Source organism: Entelurus aequoreus, linkage group LG12 (assembly GCF_033978785.1).
Source record: "Entelurus aequoreus isolate RoL-2023_Sb linkage group LG12, RoL_Eaeq_v1.1, whole genome shotgun sequence".
In the NCBI taxonomy this organism is placed as follows: Eukaryota; Metazoa; Chordata; class Actinopteri; order Syngnathiformes; family Syngnathidae; genus Entelurus; species Entelurus aequoreus.
In genome coordinates, this window is record NC_084742.1 from 12963220 (window position 1) to 12979695 (window position 16476).

General features: G+C 41.7%; 1 protein-coding gene across 2 annotated transcripts; it reads left to right on the top strand.

The window, feature by feature from the left end:
• Positions 1 to 7182: 7182 nt before the first annotated feature.
• On the top strand, positions 7183 to 16088 carry orc5 (origin recognition complex, subunit 5). 2 transcript variants are annotated; one of them, XM_062066811.1, is made up of 14 exons: positions 7185 to 7624; positions 10068 to 10160; positions 10231 to 10416; positions 10488 to 10562; positions 13438 to 13549; positions 13718 to 13848; positions 13927 to 13975; positions 14051 to 14141; positions 14211 to 14260; positions 14349 to 14461; positions 15211 to 15261; positions 15354 to 15464; positions 15550 to 15662; positions 15787 to 16088. In XM_062066811.1, exons 1-14 carry the CDS (start codon positions 7511 to 7513, stop codon positions 15830 to 15832), a joined length of 1335 nt encoding a protein of 444 aa, XP_061922795.1. In that variant the 5' UTR covers positions 7185 to 7510; the 3' UTR covers positions 15833 to 16088. The 2 variants fall into 2 exon arrangements, 1 of the variants encoding a protein (XP_061922795.1); XR_009828137.1 differs by lacking the exon at positions 15787 to 16088 and having other exon boundaries at positions 7183 to 7624; positions 15168 to 15261; positions 15550 to 15581.
• The last annotated feature ends 388 nt before the right edge of the window (positions 16089 to 16476 follow it).

Consider the following 16476-nt stretch of genomic DNA (forward strand, 5'->3'; position numbering starts at 1 on the left):
CAGAGGTGCAGTGACCTCACATTCATCCGAGCAACTGGCTACTGCTGAATTGGTTGAATCATAAGCATCAGAAGCATTTGGTTCAGTGTCTACACTTGTAGTGGTCTCAGGATCTTGGGAGCTACATGCTAGCTCAGGTGCATTGCTAACCTTAGCTGAATTTGCAGTAGCATTTATAGAATTGCTTTCAGCAGATGTCTTTGTACTGAAGAAGCTGGAGATATTTGGAACACTCTCAAGTAAAACTGATTCCTTTTTTTTCTTTTCTTGCTGAATTTTTTTTCTAGCTCCTCCACTTAAACGTTTATGATCCATATTTCCCTTCTTTCTTTGCACATTGGCTCTTTGCCTATCACAACAGATAAACCAACTATGTGTGTGTGTGTGTGTGTGTGTGTGTGTGTGTGTGTGTGTGTGTGTGTGTGTGTGTGTGTGTGTGTGTGTGTGTGTGTGTGTGTGTGTGTGTGTGTGAGTTTGTTTGTGTGTTTATGATCGGTGCTGCTTCCTTCAAGTGTGTGAGGTGATTTAGAAAACTAGCAACCCAGCATCAACACTCCAAAGCAGAGAATAACAGCTTACTAGCATAGACAATTGAGAGCAGAGAATCAACTGATTCGTCTGATAGACAGCAGGAGAGCAGAGTGGTCAGTGATGATCGAATCAAGAAAATGTCTAAATGGCAAGGGAACAGACTGATTTGTACTGAGGAGAAAGAGAGAGAGAGCCAATTACAGTGAAATATATTCCAAAAGAGCCAAGTGACTAGCTGAAGGCAGGGACAAATGCCTTGGAGTGACCAACAAGAGTGCAAAGTACCAAATGGCAAAATGTGGAAAGACCAACAGGCAGATCTGCTTTTACCTCTTATCTTCACAACCAAAAAGTTGCTAAATGATGTTTTCAGTCGCTAGCCAGGTATGGCCAAAAGACGCGAAATCTAGCGGCAAAGTCGGTCAATCACACTGACAGTGAAACAAATATTTTGAAAAGATAATAATTGTACACCTTTGTGCACTTTAGTCTTCTATCTAAATATTTTCACAAAGGACACCAAGGCAGCTTGCTAGCTATGATGGGAGCAACAATGTCTGATAGACAGCAGGAGAGCAGAGTGGTCAGTGATGATCCAATCAAGAAAATGTCTAAATGGCAAGGGAACAGACTGATTTGTACTGAGGAGAAAGAGAGAGCCAAGTACAGTTAAATATATTCCAGAGCCAAGTGACTAACTGAAGGCAAAGACAACAGCCAGATACCTTAGCAGAGACCAACAAGAATTCAAAGTACCTAATAGCAAGATGGCGAGACCAACACAATAAATTGTATTAGGATTTAATTTATTAACGTTAATCTTAACAGCCAAAAAGTTGCTGAATAATGTTTGTAGTCGCTAGCCAGGTATGCCCAAAACAAGAGTCGCTAAACCTAGCAGCAAAGTTGCTTAATTGCAACACACTCTAGGATTCAGGGGAATTAAGGATAATAAAGATATTAATTGTACAACTTTTTGTACTTTTTTTCTAGTTTTTTGAGTCGCCAGCCATGTATGGCCAAAAGTCGCTAATTGAATGCCAACGTTGCTTAATCGCCAACACACTGGGACTCACTGAAGGACTGACTGAATAAAAAAGATAATTAAGATAATTGTGTACTTTTCTCTTCTGATATTTTCTCTAAGGACCCCAAGCTATCTGCAAGCAGCAATAATGTCTGACAGACAGGAGAGCAGAGTGGTCAGTGATGAATGGCAAGGGAACAGGCTGATTTGTACTGAGGAGAAAGAGAGAGAGAGAGCCAATTACAGTGAAATATATTCCAAAAGAGCCAAGTGACTAGCTGAAGGCAGGGACAAATGCCTTGGAGTGACCAAGAAGAGTGCAAAGTACCAAATGGCAAAATGTGGGAAGACCAACAGGAAGATCTGCTTTTACCACTTATCTTCACAACCAAAAAGTCGCTAAATGATGTTTTTAGTCGCTAGCCAGGTATGGCCAAAAGACGCGAAATCTAGCGGCAAAGTCGGTCAATCACACAGTGAAACAAATAATTTTAAAAAGATAGTAATCGTACAATGTCTTGTACTTTTGTCTTCTTTCTTAATATTTCTCAAAGGACACCAAAATGTCGCTATCTGCAGGCAGCTTGCTAGCTATGATGGCAGCAACAATGTACCTTAGAGTGACTGACCAACAAGAGCTCAAAGTACCTAATGGCAAAATGTGGAGAGACAGACACAATAAATTGCATTAAGATGAAGAGAACTGTTGCTATTATTAATCTTAACATCAACCAGAAAGTCGCTAAATGTCACCAGCCAGGTATGGCCAAAAGTCGCTTAATTGGCCACACACAGTAACAGAGAAACTAACAAAAAAAAGATCATAAAGATAATAGTTGTACAACTGTGTGTACTTTTGTCTTCTTTCTAAATATTTTCCCAAAGGACACCAAAATGTTGCTATCTGCAGGCGGGAGCGTGCCTATGTTCCCCGGGTCCTATGTTCCCCGGGTCCTATGTTCCCCGGTTGTTCCTGGGTCTTTGTATGCGACCGGGGAACTTAGGACCCTTTTTCTAAAAAAGGGTCCTATGTTCCCTGCATTGTATCTGGCGAAATTGCGAAATTGTGCCCTGACCAAAACCATCCCTAAACCTAACCTGTCACAGGGCGTTGTGGAGCACTTTTTTGGCGAAATTGTGCCCTGACCAAAACCATCCCTAAACCTAACCTGTCACAGGGCGTGCGGCAGCAGATAGAGCAACTCAAACGCGAACTTCCTTCCTTCGACAACTTAAACGCGTCTCTGTCATGCGTGTCTGCGTGCGTCTTACTTAGTCGCGCATTGGAAGCAGCGGGGAACATAGAACCCTTTTCTGGAAAAAGTGTTGTACGTTCCCCGCAGCGGGGAACATAGAACCCTTTTTTTTAAAAAGGGTCCTTAGTTCCCCGGTAGAGGGGAACATAGGACCCGGGTAACATAGGGACGGGGAACATAGGGATGACCCGCTGCAGGCAGCTTGCTAGCTATGATGGCAGCAACGATGTCTGCCAGACAGGAGAGAGTGGTCAGTGACGATCGAATCGAGAAAATGACAAAATGGGTCAAAGACCAAAAAGTTATTAACTGACAGCAGTGACAAATGTCAGACTGTAAACTTTCTCGAAAGAAAAGGACAAAATGGGAAGATGCTGATAATAACAGCAAAATGGAAAATATAAGAATTTCCAAGTAATGCTCAACTCAAGTGTGTGTGTGTGTGTGTGTGCGCGCGTTAAACTTCTTGTTGAATGATTTCAAATTATCTCTGAGTCTGAACTGAGGGAAAGGAAACCAAATTTTGAGCAGTCTCTCACAAGTTCAAAATACCAAATGAGGAGATTCTAAAAGAACAGACCGGTTTATGAAAGACTTGATGGGGGAGGGGCACAGCTAAGAATACTTGAGTGAGATTCTGTGATCCAAATTCGAGATAGAGCTTTTTGATAATGATAATTTGTCAGAGTAAGGTTGTGTAATCAAAATTTGAGAATGAGCTTTGTCAATCAATCAAGAATATTTGCATTAAGTTCTGTGATCAAAATTCAGAAACAACCTTTAATAATTGATAAAGAATATGTGAGTGAGGTTGTGTGATCCATCCAATTTGAGAATTAGCTTTGATAATAATGATTGAGAGCCTCTGGCCCTCTGTGGATCATGGCCGCGGGGCCAATTTTGCCTGGCCCCTTGGGGCCTCTGTGGGTCGTGGCCGCGGGGCCAAGTTGGCCTGGCCCCTTGGGGCCTCTGACCCTCTATGGATCGGGGCCAAGTTGGCCTGACCCCTCGGGGCCTCTGGCCCTCTATGGATCATGGCCGCGGGGCCAAGTTGGCCTGACCCCTTAGGACCTCAGGCCCTCTGTGGGTCGCGGCCGCGGGGCCAAGTTGACCTGGCCCCTTGGGGCCTCTTACCCTCTATGGATCGTGGCCGCGGGGCCAAGTTGACCTGGCCCCTTGGGGCCTCTGGCCTTCTGTGGCTCGCGGCCGCGGGGCCAAGTTGGCCTGGCCCTTTGGGGCCTCTGGCCTTCTGTGGGTCGTGGCCGCGGGGCCAAGTTGGCCTGGCCCCTTGGGGCCTCTGACCGTCTATGGATCGTGGCCGCGGGGCCAAGTTGACCTGGCCCCCTGGGGCCTCTGACCCTCTATGGATCGTGGCCGCGGGGCCAAGTTGGCCTGGCCCCTTGGGGCCTCTGACCGTCTATGGATCATGGCCGCGGGGCCATGTTGGCCTGGCCCCTTGGGGCCTCTGGCCCTCTGTGGGTCGCGGCCGCGGGGCCAAGTTGACCTGGCCCCTTGGGGCCTCTTACCCTCTATGGATCATGGCCGCGGGGCCAAGTTGGCCTGGCCCCTTGGGGCTTAAGATTATTATTTTTGCAAAAGTAGTTTTGCTTGGGTCGCGGCCGCGGGGCCAAGTTGGCCTGGCCCCTTGGGGCCTCTGGCCCCCTGGGCCTGGGCCCGGTAGGCCCGGTCATTAATCCACCTATGGCGGTATAGCTCGGTTGGTAGAGCGGCCGTGCCAGCAACTTGAGGGTTGCAGGTTCGATCCCCGCTTCCGCCATCCTAGTCACTTCCGTTGTGTCCTTGGGCAAGACACTTTACCCACCTGCTCCCAGTGCCACCCACACTGGTTTGAATGTAACTTAGATATTGGGTTTCACTATGTAAAGCGCTTTGAGTCACTTGAGAAAAAGCGCTATATAAATGTAATTCACTTCACTTCACTTCACTGTGCAACCTACTAATAAAAGTCTCAATCAATCAATCAATCATAATACAGTCGTCACACAAGATAATCACATTGAATTATTTACAATCAGGGGTGTGGAGGGGGGGTAGGATATGGACAGCAAGTAGTGGAGAGAGATCAGAAGGCATAAGAAAAAGTATCTGCATTTGATTGTTTACATTTGATTATTAGCAATCCGGGGAGGGTGTTAGTTTAGGGTTGTAGCTGCCTGGAGATGAACTTTTCCCATGAACGATGCGTTATTGTGATTGGTGCGTACGCGTTCTACACTTTACGTCACGTGACGTAAAGTATAGAAAGTGCGAAATTCGTCTTTTGTTAACTTTTTTGGCTGGCTTAGAACTTTCTCCGATTTTTGTCATTGAAATATTTTTTTCCGTAGTGACTTAAATTAGCGACGTCGACTTTTAGCGCGTTTGTTCCAAAATCTCCGGTGTCAGTACTTCTTTGGTTGGCTTTTGTACTGAACTTGCGGTGAAGTTTTGCGTCACTGTTCAAGTAGTTTAACAGATGACGGCTAGCCTATCTCAGCTGCATTTGGGCAGAGGCGGGGTTCACCCTGGGCAAGTCGCCATCCCATCACAGGGCCAACACAGATAGACAGACAACATTCACACTCCTGAGAAAAATAAGCTTGCTCGACTATCCATTGAATCAGTCTGTTTGTGAACAAAGGCTTCACATGACCCTCACTCCAGTCAGTAGTGGGACAGTCCACTACAGTGGACATTATCCCATGTCCATTACAGAGGACGTGGAAAAATGTCCACTACAGTGGACTACAATAGACATGGCAAAGTGTCCACAACAGTGGAGATCATCGAATGTCCATTACAGTGGACTACAATAGACATGGCAAAGTGTCCACAACAGTGGAGATCATCGAATGTCCATTACAGAGGACGTGAACAAATGTCCACAACAGTGGAGATCATCGAATGTCCATTACAGTGGACTACAATAGACATGGCAAAGTGTCCACAACAGTGGAGATCATTGAATGTCCATTACAGAGGACGTGGACAAATGTCCACTACAATGGACAAGGAGAAATGTCCACTACAGTGGATACAGTAGACATGACAAAGTGTCCACAACAGTATACAGAACATCATTTATAAAAATGTATTAGATTTTACATGCATTTTTCACACAACAGCAACGTCAGAATTGAATATATTGAATGTATCTCGAATTTTCTAGGGTTATTAATCCAGTAAGAAAACTTCATTACCCAGGATGCTCTAAGATGGATGCTTCATTGTGATTGGCCATGCGTGACGTCATGTGTAGAACGCGCGGAACTCTTCTTCTGTTAACTTTTTGGCTGGCATAGAACTTTCCCCGTTTTTTTTGTCATTTAAAGATTTTTTTCCGTACTGACTAATCTCCAGTGTCAGTACTTGTTTGGTTGGCTTTTATACTGAACTTCAGGTGAAGTTTTGCCTCGCTGTTCAAGTAGTTTAACAGATGACGGCTAGCGAAAGCCAGCTAGCATGTTAAATAAATAAATAATAAATGGGTTATACTTGTATAGCGCTTTTCTACCTTCAAGGTACTCAAAGCGCTTTGACAGTATTTCCACATTCACCCATTCACACACACATTCACACACTGATGGCGGGAGCTGCCATGCAAGGCGATAACCAGCACCCATCAGGAGCAAGGGTGAAGTGTCTTGCCCAAGGACACAACGGACATGACTAGGATGGTAGAAGGTGGGGATTGAACCCCAGTAACCAGCAACCCTCCGATTGCTGGCACGGCCACTCTACCAACTTTGCCACGCCGTCCCATGTGTATGTGTATGTTTAAGTAGTAAACAAGGTTTGGTGGGATAGTTGGGAAGCGGGCGCCTGTGTGTCATTGCTGCGGCAGCCGGGCTATGAGGAGGAGAGGCTGCTGAGGGTAGGCCGTAGTTTCACTGCATACACCGCTACTTTGAATTGATTAACGTGGACCCCGACTTAAACAAGTTGGAAAAACTTATTTGGGTGTTACCATTTAGTGGTCAATTGTACATAATATGTACTGCACTCTGTGATGAGGTGGCGACTTGTCCAGGGTGTACCCCGCCTTCCGCCCGATTGTAGCTGAGATAGGCTCCAGCGCCCCCCGCGACCCCGAAAAGAATAAGCGGTAGAAAATGGATGGATGGATGTACTACACTGCAATCTACTAATAAAAGTTTTAATCAATCAATCAAAAGCTTGTGCTTGCAATACAAAAATATATGTCCATACATTGCTCAAATGGTCACATTTCACATAAACTAATACAGAACATTATTTATAAAAATGTATTAGATTTTACATGTATTTTTCACACAACAGCAACGTCAGAATTGAATAATAACACCTCGATTTTTCTACGGATATTAAACCAGTAAGAAAACTTCATTACCCGGGATGCTCTACGAACGATGCTTCATTGTGATTGGCCGTGCATGACGTCATGTGTAGAACGCGCGAAACTCTCCTTCTGTTAACTTTTTGGCTAGCTTAGAACTTTCTCCGTTTTTTTGTCATTTAAAGATTTTTTCCCGTACTGACTAATCTCCGGTGTCAGTACTTGTTTGGTTCGCTTTTGTACTGAACTTCCGGTGAAGTTTGGCGTCGCTGTTCAAGTAGTTTAACACATGACGGCTAGCGAAAGCCAGCTAGCATGTTAAATGTGTATGTTTAAGTAGTAAACAAGGTTTGGTGCCATAGTTGGGAAGCGGGTGCCCTCATGTCGTCGTTGCTGCGGCAGCCGGGATATGAGGAGGAGAGGCTGCTGAGGGTAGCCGAGCAGCTGCCTTGCAGAGAGCTTCAAGCCGGGATGCTGCTGTCGTTGATGGGGGAGGTGAGACAACCCGCATGCAAGCCTGTTAGCCTATTTATTTTGGTACGTATATGTGTAACAGCCAGTGAACCAGCGACCACAAATCTCCACCGAATGTGTTAAGTAATACGTTCTGCAACGTTAGGGCTCTTTAAAGCGTCGGGAAGTGAGGTCTACACAAGGTCCTACTGCACGACCACAATAGCTGGCATCCGTTATACATGCAGGAGGCGATTAACTATTAAAAATGCGCAACTATCTCCAGCAGGGATGTCCAAAGTGCAGCTAATTTTTAACAGCCAACACCATTCAAAAAATACTATTTTAAAAATAAAAAAAATAATCAAAGTGCAAACTGCTCGCTAGTTTAAGAGACTGTTCAAACTACAAGTGTTCACAAAGTACACACAACAAGAATTATGATAAACATCTTGAACCCTCCCCCGCCCCCCTTTTTTTTTATTGAAACAAAGATTATTTATGTATTTAACATTTGTATGTTTGGTACAACATGTATAGTTACCTTCACTGCTCTGTTACAGAGAACAAGAAAATTGGATACAATTGTTATGGTATGAAAAGGGGTATGGTTAAATAAGCTCTGCTTCTTCCCACTCCTTTTCGAACGTGCTGTAATGAAACAACTGGAATTGTGTGATGCATAACATTGTATTGTATGCATGTTCGAAATAAACTGAAACTGAACTGAACAAACAAGTAAAATGTAACGAGAAAAAGTTTCACTGTTGACTTCTAATAACACAAAGCTGACATCCAGGCTGACTTTTTTAAAGCTGTCATTGCTCATAGTTAATCAAAATCAATATTGTTTCTAATTCTTGACCAATTCAAAGCTTAAATTACATCGCATCAGATATTCCACATTAAATATATTTTTTGGACAATATAGCATAGTTTGTGAGTTTGCTGTTTAAAAAACTTACATTTTCTTTGACAAAAAAGGAATACAAGAAAAAAGCATAAACAAATAAAAAAATTTTGTAGATGATTGATTTGTAGTTGATCTAGAGCAGGGGTGTCAAACTCATTTTAGGTCAGGGGCCGCATGGAGAACATTTTTTTCCCACGTGGGCCAGACAAAATCATGGCATAATAATTTAAAAATACAACTATGCCAACTACAGATTATTTTCTTTGTTTTACTTCGCCCCAAAATAGACCAAGCACATTCTGAAAATGTACAGATCACAAATAATACTCTTGACAAAACACTTCAAGTTAGTTGAAAATTATGAGGAAAAAAATGGTTTAGTTTCAAGAACCCCATGAAGAACACAATGAACTTAGACTTCATCTCAGTGTATCTACAAAGCAACTAAACTTAAAATGACAGCCAATTTAGGATTTAACAAAAAACTAAATCAACCATAAATAAAACCTCTTCTATGTATCAACTACCTCATTTGTCATTTCCATTGTTCACATTCTTTAAATGTGCACAGAAGACAAGCCTTTTCACAGAACTATATCAATGTGCAGTGTCTCATGCAGTGTTTTGAGTCGGGTTACCACTTGTTTATTTTACTCCTGTTTGTTTTACGTTTGGTCAAGAAGGAGGAGTCGCAGCCCCGGTTTACCGTGTACCTCTTGCTTGGTATACTTGCTCGCCACGATATAAACTATTTGCTTTCCTGTCAGAATTGCTATTGCGACATCCAGTGGACACATTTAAAACAGCAGTTTCTTTAATTCAAAAATGCAGTTCAATTTTACACTTAGCAAACTCATCTTGTGGGCTTGATCCGGCTCGTGGGCCGCATGTTTGATGTCCCAGATCTAGAGATTTAAGTGTTGAAAGTTAAAAAAAAATGTATGACCTATTTTGAACACTTTAATGACTGGGGCCCTTTTGGATTCCCAGGAATTTTAGTGGGATTTTTTTCTGTCATTGTTCAAAAAATAATCCATCCATCAATTTTCTAATAATAAATTAAAAATATTGTTGGTGTGAATTAATGGCCTATTTTAGGCTCCAATCACTTCATATCAAATATTCCACTTTGACAATTTTTGGGTGGAAAATGTTGTATATTTTGTTTTTGCCTTTACGAACAGGGTTTTCTTTGACAAAAGGGAATGTTTTTGTACTTAATATGACATATAGACCTGAAGTTGATCTAGCGATTTAAGTGTTGAATAATATTATTAATAAAAATATTATATGACCTATTTAAAAAAAAAAAAAGAAAATTATGACTGAGACCAAACTTGACTGGAGCCCTAAAGGTAAAAGAAAATCTATATATATTATATTGGTTTTAAACACAAAAAATATCAAAATGTGCCCCACATGCTTTGACTTTTCAATATGTGGCCCTCAGTGGAAAAAGTTTGGACACCCTTGATTTACAGCACTGCATTTTCATTCATTATAATGAAGTTTTCATGTACAATTGTGTAGTAGTAATATGGTTTAGTAGTGTTGTAATGTGTCTTTCAACAGCCACAGCAGTACAGCTTCCCTTCATTCTTCATCTACGGTCATCGAGCCTCAGGGAAGAGTCATGTTGTCAATATTCTACTCAAGGAGCTCCAGGTAAAAGGGAATATCGAGTATGGGAGTATGTAAACAGATGTAATCAAGCATAATTTTTTCACTCGTGCAGTTGCCTCACGCCACCATCAGCTGCGTTGAGTGCGTTTCCATCGCCCTGCTCTTCGAGCATGTGCTGTTGACCTTTTTTGGGCGGGATGCCGCCGCCGCGCTACCTCGTAGCCCGTCGATGTCAGACTTTGTCCGTATCTACAAGCAGCATCGGTCCCTATCTGCCGCCACGCAGACGCAATACATAGTGAGTGCACATGTAGCGTCAGACAAAAAGTTTTGTTGATGAGTAGCATTAACATGTTTGTGTGTTTTCAGGTGATAGAAAAAGCAGAGCTTCTGCGAGACATGGACGCTAATCTCCTCCCAGCTCTCCTGCGTCTTCAGGAACTGGTGAGCACGAGTTCAGGCCAAGGAACCATATTTGCTGACCAATGTGGAGTTATCTATAATGGGGTGGTCTGTCTATTTGCTTGTTGCAATTCTCTCAAAATAAATTTTATGAATTATATTAAATCTAAATGTTTCAACTTAAAATCTGATAAATACACCAAGGGCCTAATTTACTAGGGCACGTCCTATTAAATTGTTTGTACTATTCGTGGAGGTGTTGCGGGTGATCTACGAAGACCGCATGTACAATTGATTAGTGCAAAAGTGGTGCAGATCGCCCTTTTTAAATGTAGGGATGTCACTGTATTATGAATACTGCGATATTTTGGTTTCAAAGTCTTTACAATAATACCCTGACGTATCAAACGAAAACTTGGTGAATGTAGTTTTCTTCTGGCGTTTTAGCATTGGCCGGAACTGCAAAGAAATTACATCTCCCAGAACCCTTTACACAATGCGGAAATGGCAAGATTGGGATGTTGAATGCTATAAGCAGGAAGTGAAGGGTGTTTGTACTCGTAGATAAAAGGAATTGTTTTTTTTGGACATTAAATCCGTCCATAAATGTTTGAGTTATGTTGCTAGCAAAACAGACAAACAAGCCGAGGCCAAAAATATAACCTCTTTGGCGGAGGTAAGAAAGTCTGCGTTCTGCAAAGCGAAGTGCGCCACTTTCGTTTGAAGCGTTTCCAAAGCGACACAGAGCCAGCCCGTCATGAAATTACCCCCAATAAATTGTTCAGGGCGGGAAATAAGAATAAACTAAAAAGCTACTTGATACATCCTCAATCCATCAATCTATTTTTTAACTGCTTGTCCGTCGATGTCGTGGGGGGGCTGGAGTCTATTGCAGCTATATTTGGACGAAAGGCAGGGCTGGACAAATTGCCACCTCGTAAACCATCACACTGAAAATATATTTGAAGCCAAATATCAGTTTGTGAGTTATTTACATTACTAAAAGTTATATTGTTAGGTAAGATTTCTGGCAAACATTTTCCAATGATATAAAAAACAGTCCACTGTAGAGGACACTCCTTCCCATATTGTAAAAGTTGAAAGACACTAAACTGAACATTATTGTTTACCTAACTCCTAACTGGGATTTATATAGCGCTTTTCTAAGTACCCAAAGTCGCTTTACATGTTAAAAACCCATCATTCATTCACACCTAGTGGTGGTAAGCTACTTTCGTAGCCACAGCTGCCCTGGGGTAGACTGACACTTTTACACTTGGTTCACTGGATGTTTACATTGTTACTTTAAATACATCAACTGTAAGTTATTTTCTTAAATATTTGCTTGTAACAGTAATGTTCCTGCGCAATTTTTTGCACTTAGAAATACTTGTTTGTAATAAAAAATATGATTACAACATTTTAACATTATATTTGTGTTCAATTACAACAAGTGTGTTTATCCTAAACATTTCTGCCACTTTATTTTACACACTATGGCATGGTTAACATGCTTTTTCTTTTGGCATATACCGCAATGATAACGTACTGTGGTTTTAATTGTGTAATAATATCATACCGTGAGATTTTAAACCGTTACATCCTTATTCAAAAGAGGATTTTAAACATATACAGTATACCGGTTGTCATCATGGAGACAGTCGTTTCCCCTCCACATGTTATCATGCTCCAACCTGTGACATTATGTTAAGTTTTGAAACCTGAAACTTACTTTTCTGGGCAATATAGAAGTGCTCCTTCAATAATATCACATTTGTGAATCATTTAAATGATTGATAGTAATGTCTAAGTCTAGGAAGCGAGGACAGACTACAAAATAACATTTTTAGTGTTCAAGGTAGGGATGTTCGATATTGGCTTTCTTACTGATATGCCAATATTGCTCAACACTTCATATCCGATACTGATATCAACCAAATCTGATATTAACCAATACCGACATATGTAGCAGGTATTCCCTTAAAACTAATATTAAAGTCATGTCGTGTAAAATGAATACAATATTTCTTAATTATTATTCCTCCATTATTCCTTTTACTGTGGTAAGAATGCATGCATTTCACAAGTAAACACTGTTTGTGCAAAATAAGACAAATATTGCAATGTCATTTGTAAAAAAAAAGTGCCATATTATTTTCAACATTTTATTTCAACAAAATAGTCATTCAAGACCAGAAATAATAGTCAAGTAAAATAACGTGTTCTACTATCAACTAGTAATAATGCTGATTACTTCAATTTTGTATTTTGTATAAGAACAAAGTAAAGTGCAATATATGAAACTATGTACTAATACGATCATTGAAATTAATAATTATATTAGTTTTTTCAACACCTTCCTTTCTTTCTTTCACACATGAAGTGAACTAAATGTAAACATGTGAAAGTTATAGTGTGAGTTAATTACTATATTAGACATGGAAAATATATAGGATTAAAATAAGGTTTGTGTCTTCCTACTTGTTTTTAGACATGTTGAATTGAACAAAAGTAACTCTGTCGAGGGACAAATCATTTATACTATTTATTATAAACTGCTGTTAGAAATCCAACAATTTAGCATGTTAGTTTTTATGCTTCACTGATCAATTTCTTCAGGCGTGATTTGGTTCTGACATTGACACACGATAGATGGTTGACTGATAATATGCGTCATACCTAGTTCAAGGTAGTTTTATTAAATTAAATTGTGTGTGTTAAATGTGCAAACAGATGGATGTACAGGACACTTTGCCATTAAAAACATATTTTACAGTTACATTTATTGTGCATTAATACATTTTATTTCCTGGGGTTGCAAATGGCATGGATTAAGAAAGAATGGCCCCAGATGCTAATGTAGAGGCGGTTCAGTTTTAGTCCCTCACGTGAGAATGTAGATGTTTTTCCCCTGCAGGTGGAGGACAACGTGAGCGTGGTCCTGCTCAGTGAGATCGTGTGGGACACGTTCAGGCCGAGCACCGGCTGCTTCGAACCTCTTCTGCTCCACTTCCCTGACTACAGCAAAAGTATTTTTACCCTCCTCCCAACACGTGTCACTTGCGAGATATTTTCTTTGTACCTGTGACATTGTTTTAACAAGTGGATTATGCAACACAGCTGTTGATTTGTTCACATTGAAGGTGTGAATATCTGCTGTCTTTATTTTCTACTTGGGTTTTTTTGTTTTTTTTTAGCTGAGCTGCACCAAATTTTGTGTCGGGACAAACACCCGTCCTATTCCGCTGACTTCTACTCTTCCTACGTCAACATCTTGCTGGGCGTCTTTTACGCTGTCTGTCGGGACCTCAGAGAGCTTCGCCACCTGGTGGGAGGAGCTTAAACGCCTCACAAACTTTTTCCTTAAAGTCTGTGTCGCTCATTTTGTGCTTTCTTTTCAAACCAGGCTGCACTCAACTTTTCAAAGTTCTGCGAGCCTTTGGCCGAAGGCAACGGTAATTTATTTTTACTCAAAAGTCAAAAGATGCTCCGTGTGTGTGTGTCCTATTTGTGTTGCATTGTGTTGCCAGTGAAAGAGAGTGACACACACAAGCTTTGGCGAAACATTGAGCCTCACTTGAAGAAGGCCATGCAAACGGTCTACCTGCGTGAGGTGTCCAGGTAAGTGTAACCGTCACACCCCTGTCTTTGTCCTTCGTGTGTGTCCACCGTCATGTGTGTGTCTTTTAGCCTCCAGTGGGAGAAGATGCAAGTGGAGACTGAAGCCGGGCCTGTGAGAGGTATGGCACACGCATTTTCACGTTTTGTACGAAAAGGCTGGAAGCTGTGGGCGATCACGTGACTTCTCCATCCCTGCTCTCCTCTAAGGCTTATCGGCGCACACACACGTCGAACTGCCTTTTTACTCCAAGTTCCTGCTGATCGCCGCCTACTTGGCGTCCTACAATCCCGCCCGCACCGACAAGCGCTTTTTCGTCAAGGTAGGGAAGCACTGCACAGCGCTGGAGGTGACAGCAAAAATTCTAAGCCGGTTAGGACGGGTTCTGACGGCACTGTCACCATTAGAGGTGCCAAAAATATATATGAGTATAAATACTAAGATGCACGAGCTGAACCAAAATTGTCAGAGGAAGAAATAAATTGAGGGTTATAGTAGTATATCATAGCAAGCCACAGCTACCGTGCAAATAACCACCTAGACATACCTGTCAACATTTGGTTTTCACAATATGGGAAATTTCACCGGAAAATGGGTAAAAATAAGGGATTTTTATTACAAATCGCTGTTAAATCAATTAAAAAATATATAAATTGAATACTTAATGCGTTATACTGCCCACAAGACCATTAATTGTGACAGTCCGCTTCTCTCCTTATCTATTTTAATATAACCTTCTCAATAGGGATGAGTCCCATTCACATTTGAACTGTTCCGTTTTTTTGTGGAGACCAAAATCCGAGGAAGCAGCCAGGAAAGAAGGAGAAAAACGTGATTTCCGGGCAAAAATGGGAAGGTTGACAGGAATGCCCCCTAGAGCCTGGAAGCTGACTCATGATACTAAGACTGACCAAAAACTGAAATTGTCCAAGTTGAAAATGACCAGGAAATAAAATGACATGAGTTTGCTATTTGTAGATTGTGATGACGCAGCAACTAATTTATTTGTCTATGTGTTTATCTCTCAGCGTGCACACAATTCTCACGGTGTCCCCTTCTCCTTCCTGACAGCACCACGGCAAAATAAGAAAAACAAAAAACTTCCTGAAGAAGAATGAGAAGGTGATCATGCAGGCTCAGAAAAATCTCACTTCGCTAGTCACGTGTGCATTGTTTTTGTCACACAAACAAAACCTGATGTTGTCCATCTTAAGACCAGCAACCACCTGCTCGGACCCAAGCCGTTTCCTCTGGACCGCCTGCTCGCCATTTTCTACAGCGTGGTGGACAGCAGGGTGGCGCCCACCGCCAGCATCTTCTCTCAGGTTAGTGGAGTCTTGACGTTTCAGTCCGAGCCGTAACCGCAGCAACCGTCTCTCGTCATCACCTCATTTTTTTTCTTCTTTTAAGATCTCCTCTTTGGTGACCTTACAGCTGCTGGCTCAAATCAGTCATGACGACCAGCTGGACGCCCCCAAGTACAAATGTGCCGTGTCCATGGATTTCATCTGCGCTATAGCCAGGTTTGTGTGTGTGTGTGTGTGTGTGTGTGTGTGCGTGTGTGTGCGTGCAGAACCAAGGATACACAGGTGCTGTAAGTATGACAAGTTCATGCAAACACTCACACAGAACACACTCTTCTTTCAGGACGGTGAACTTTGACATTGTCAAGTATCTCTATGACTTCATATGAGGCTCAATGATCCCTTCATGGACACTCGGTTCGGACTTAATAGTGAAAAGATTATGTTGCTGCCACCTTGTGGTCATGGACTAATAAATCATTTAACGTGCTGTAAATCTGGATTCATTGTTTAATTTGATTATGATCCCAAAGCCATTTTATATTGTGTCTGACTTAGTGAAACTTGATTAAAATGCACCTGTGGGACGAAGGATAAACATTTTCATGTAGCGACTTATCCTGCACCTGCCAACCTGCCGTGCTTCGTGAGGATATAAGAATAATAAACAAGTTAAGTTGCTTTAAATGTAACTCTTGAGGGGATGTGACCTCTTTTTTTCCCCCCACCCTTCTCCAAATACAGTCCATCCATGGTTGGACAGTTGCTGCGACGCACATTCAACATTTTATTATTCATTACATACATTTTTTAAAAAAAATCTTTGACCTTTTTAAACATTTTCAAGCATTAACATTGTGAAATTAACTAAAATATCAATACTACAGCAGTATTGGCCACTGGATGAGACCAAGCTAATCAGAGCACACTTTTCAGTATCGTGGCCACTGATTGGCTAACCTTAGGCAGCCTTATTACATTGGATTGAACGGATAAATTGAGTGTAAAGATGACACTGTGGGTGTTATTTCAT

Bases quoted from the DNA above. Each gene is read 5' to 3' on its own strand.
- orc5 (XM_062066811.1), top strand. From the start codon at position 7,511: ATGTCGTCGTTGCTGCGGCAGCCGGGATATGAGGAGGAGAGGCTGCTG. The intron at 10,161-10,230 runs GTAAAAGGGAAT...TCACTCGTGCAG, and splicing joins TTCTACTCAAGGAGCTCCAG to TTGCCTCACGCCACCATCAG. The intron at 13,976-14,050 runs GTAATTTATTTT...TTGTGTTGCCAG, and splicing joins GCCTTTGGCCGAAGGCAACG to TGAAAGAGAGTGACACACAC.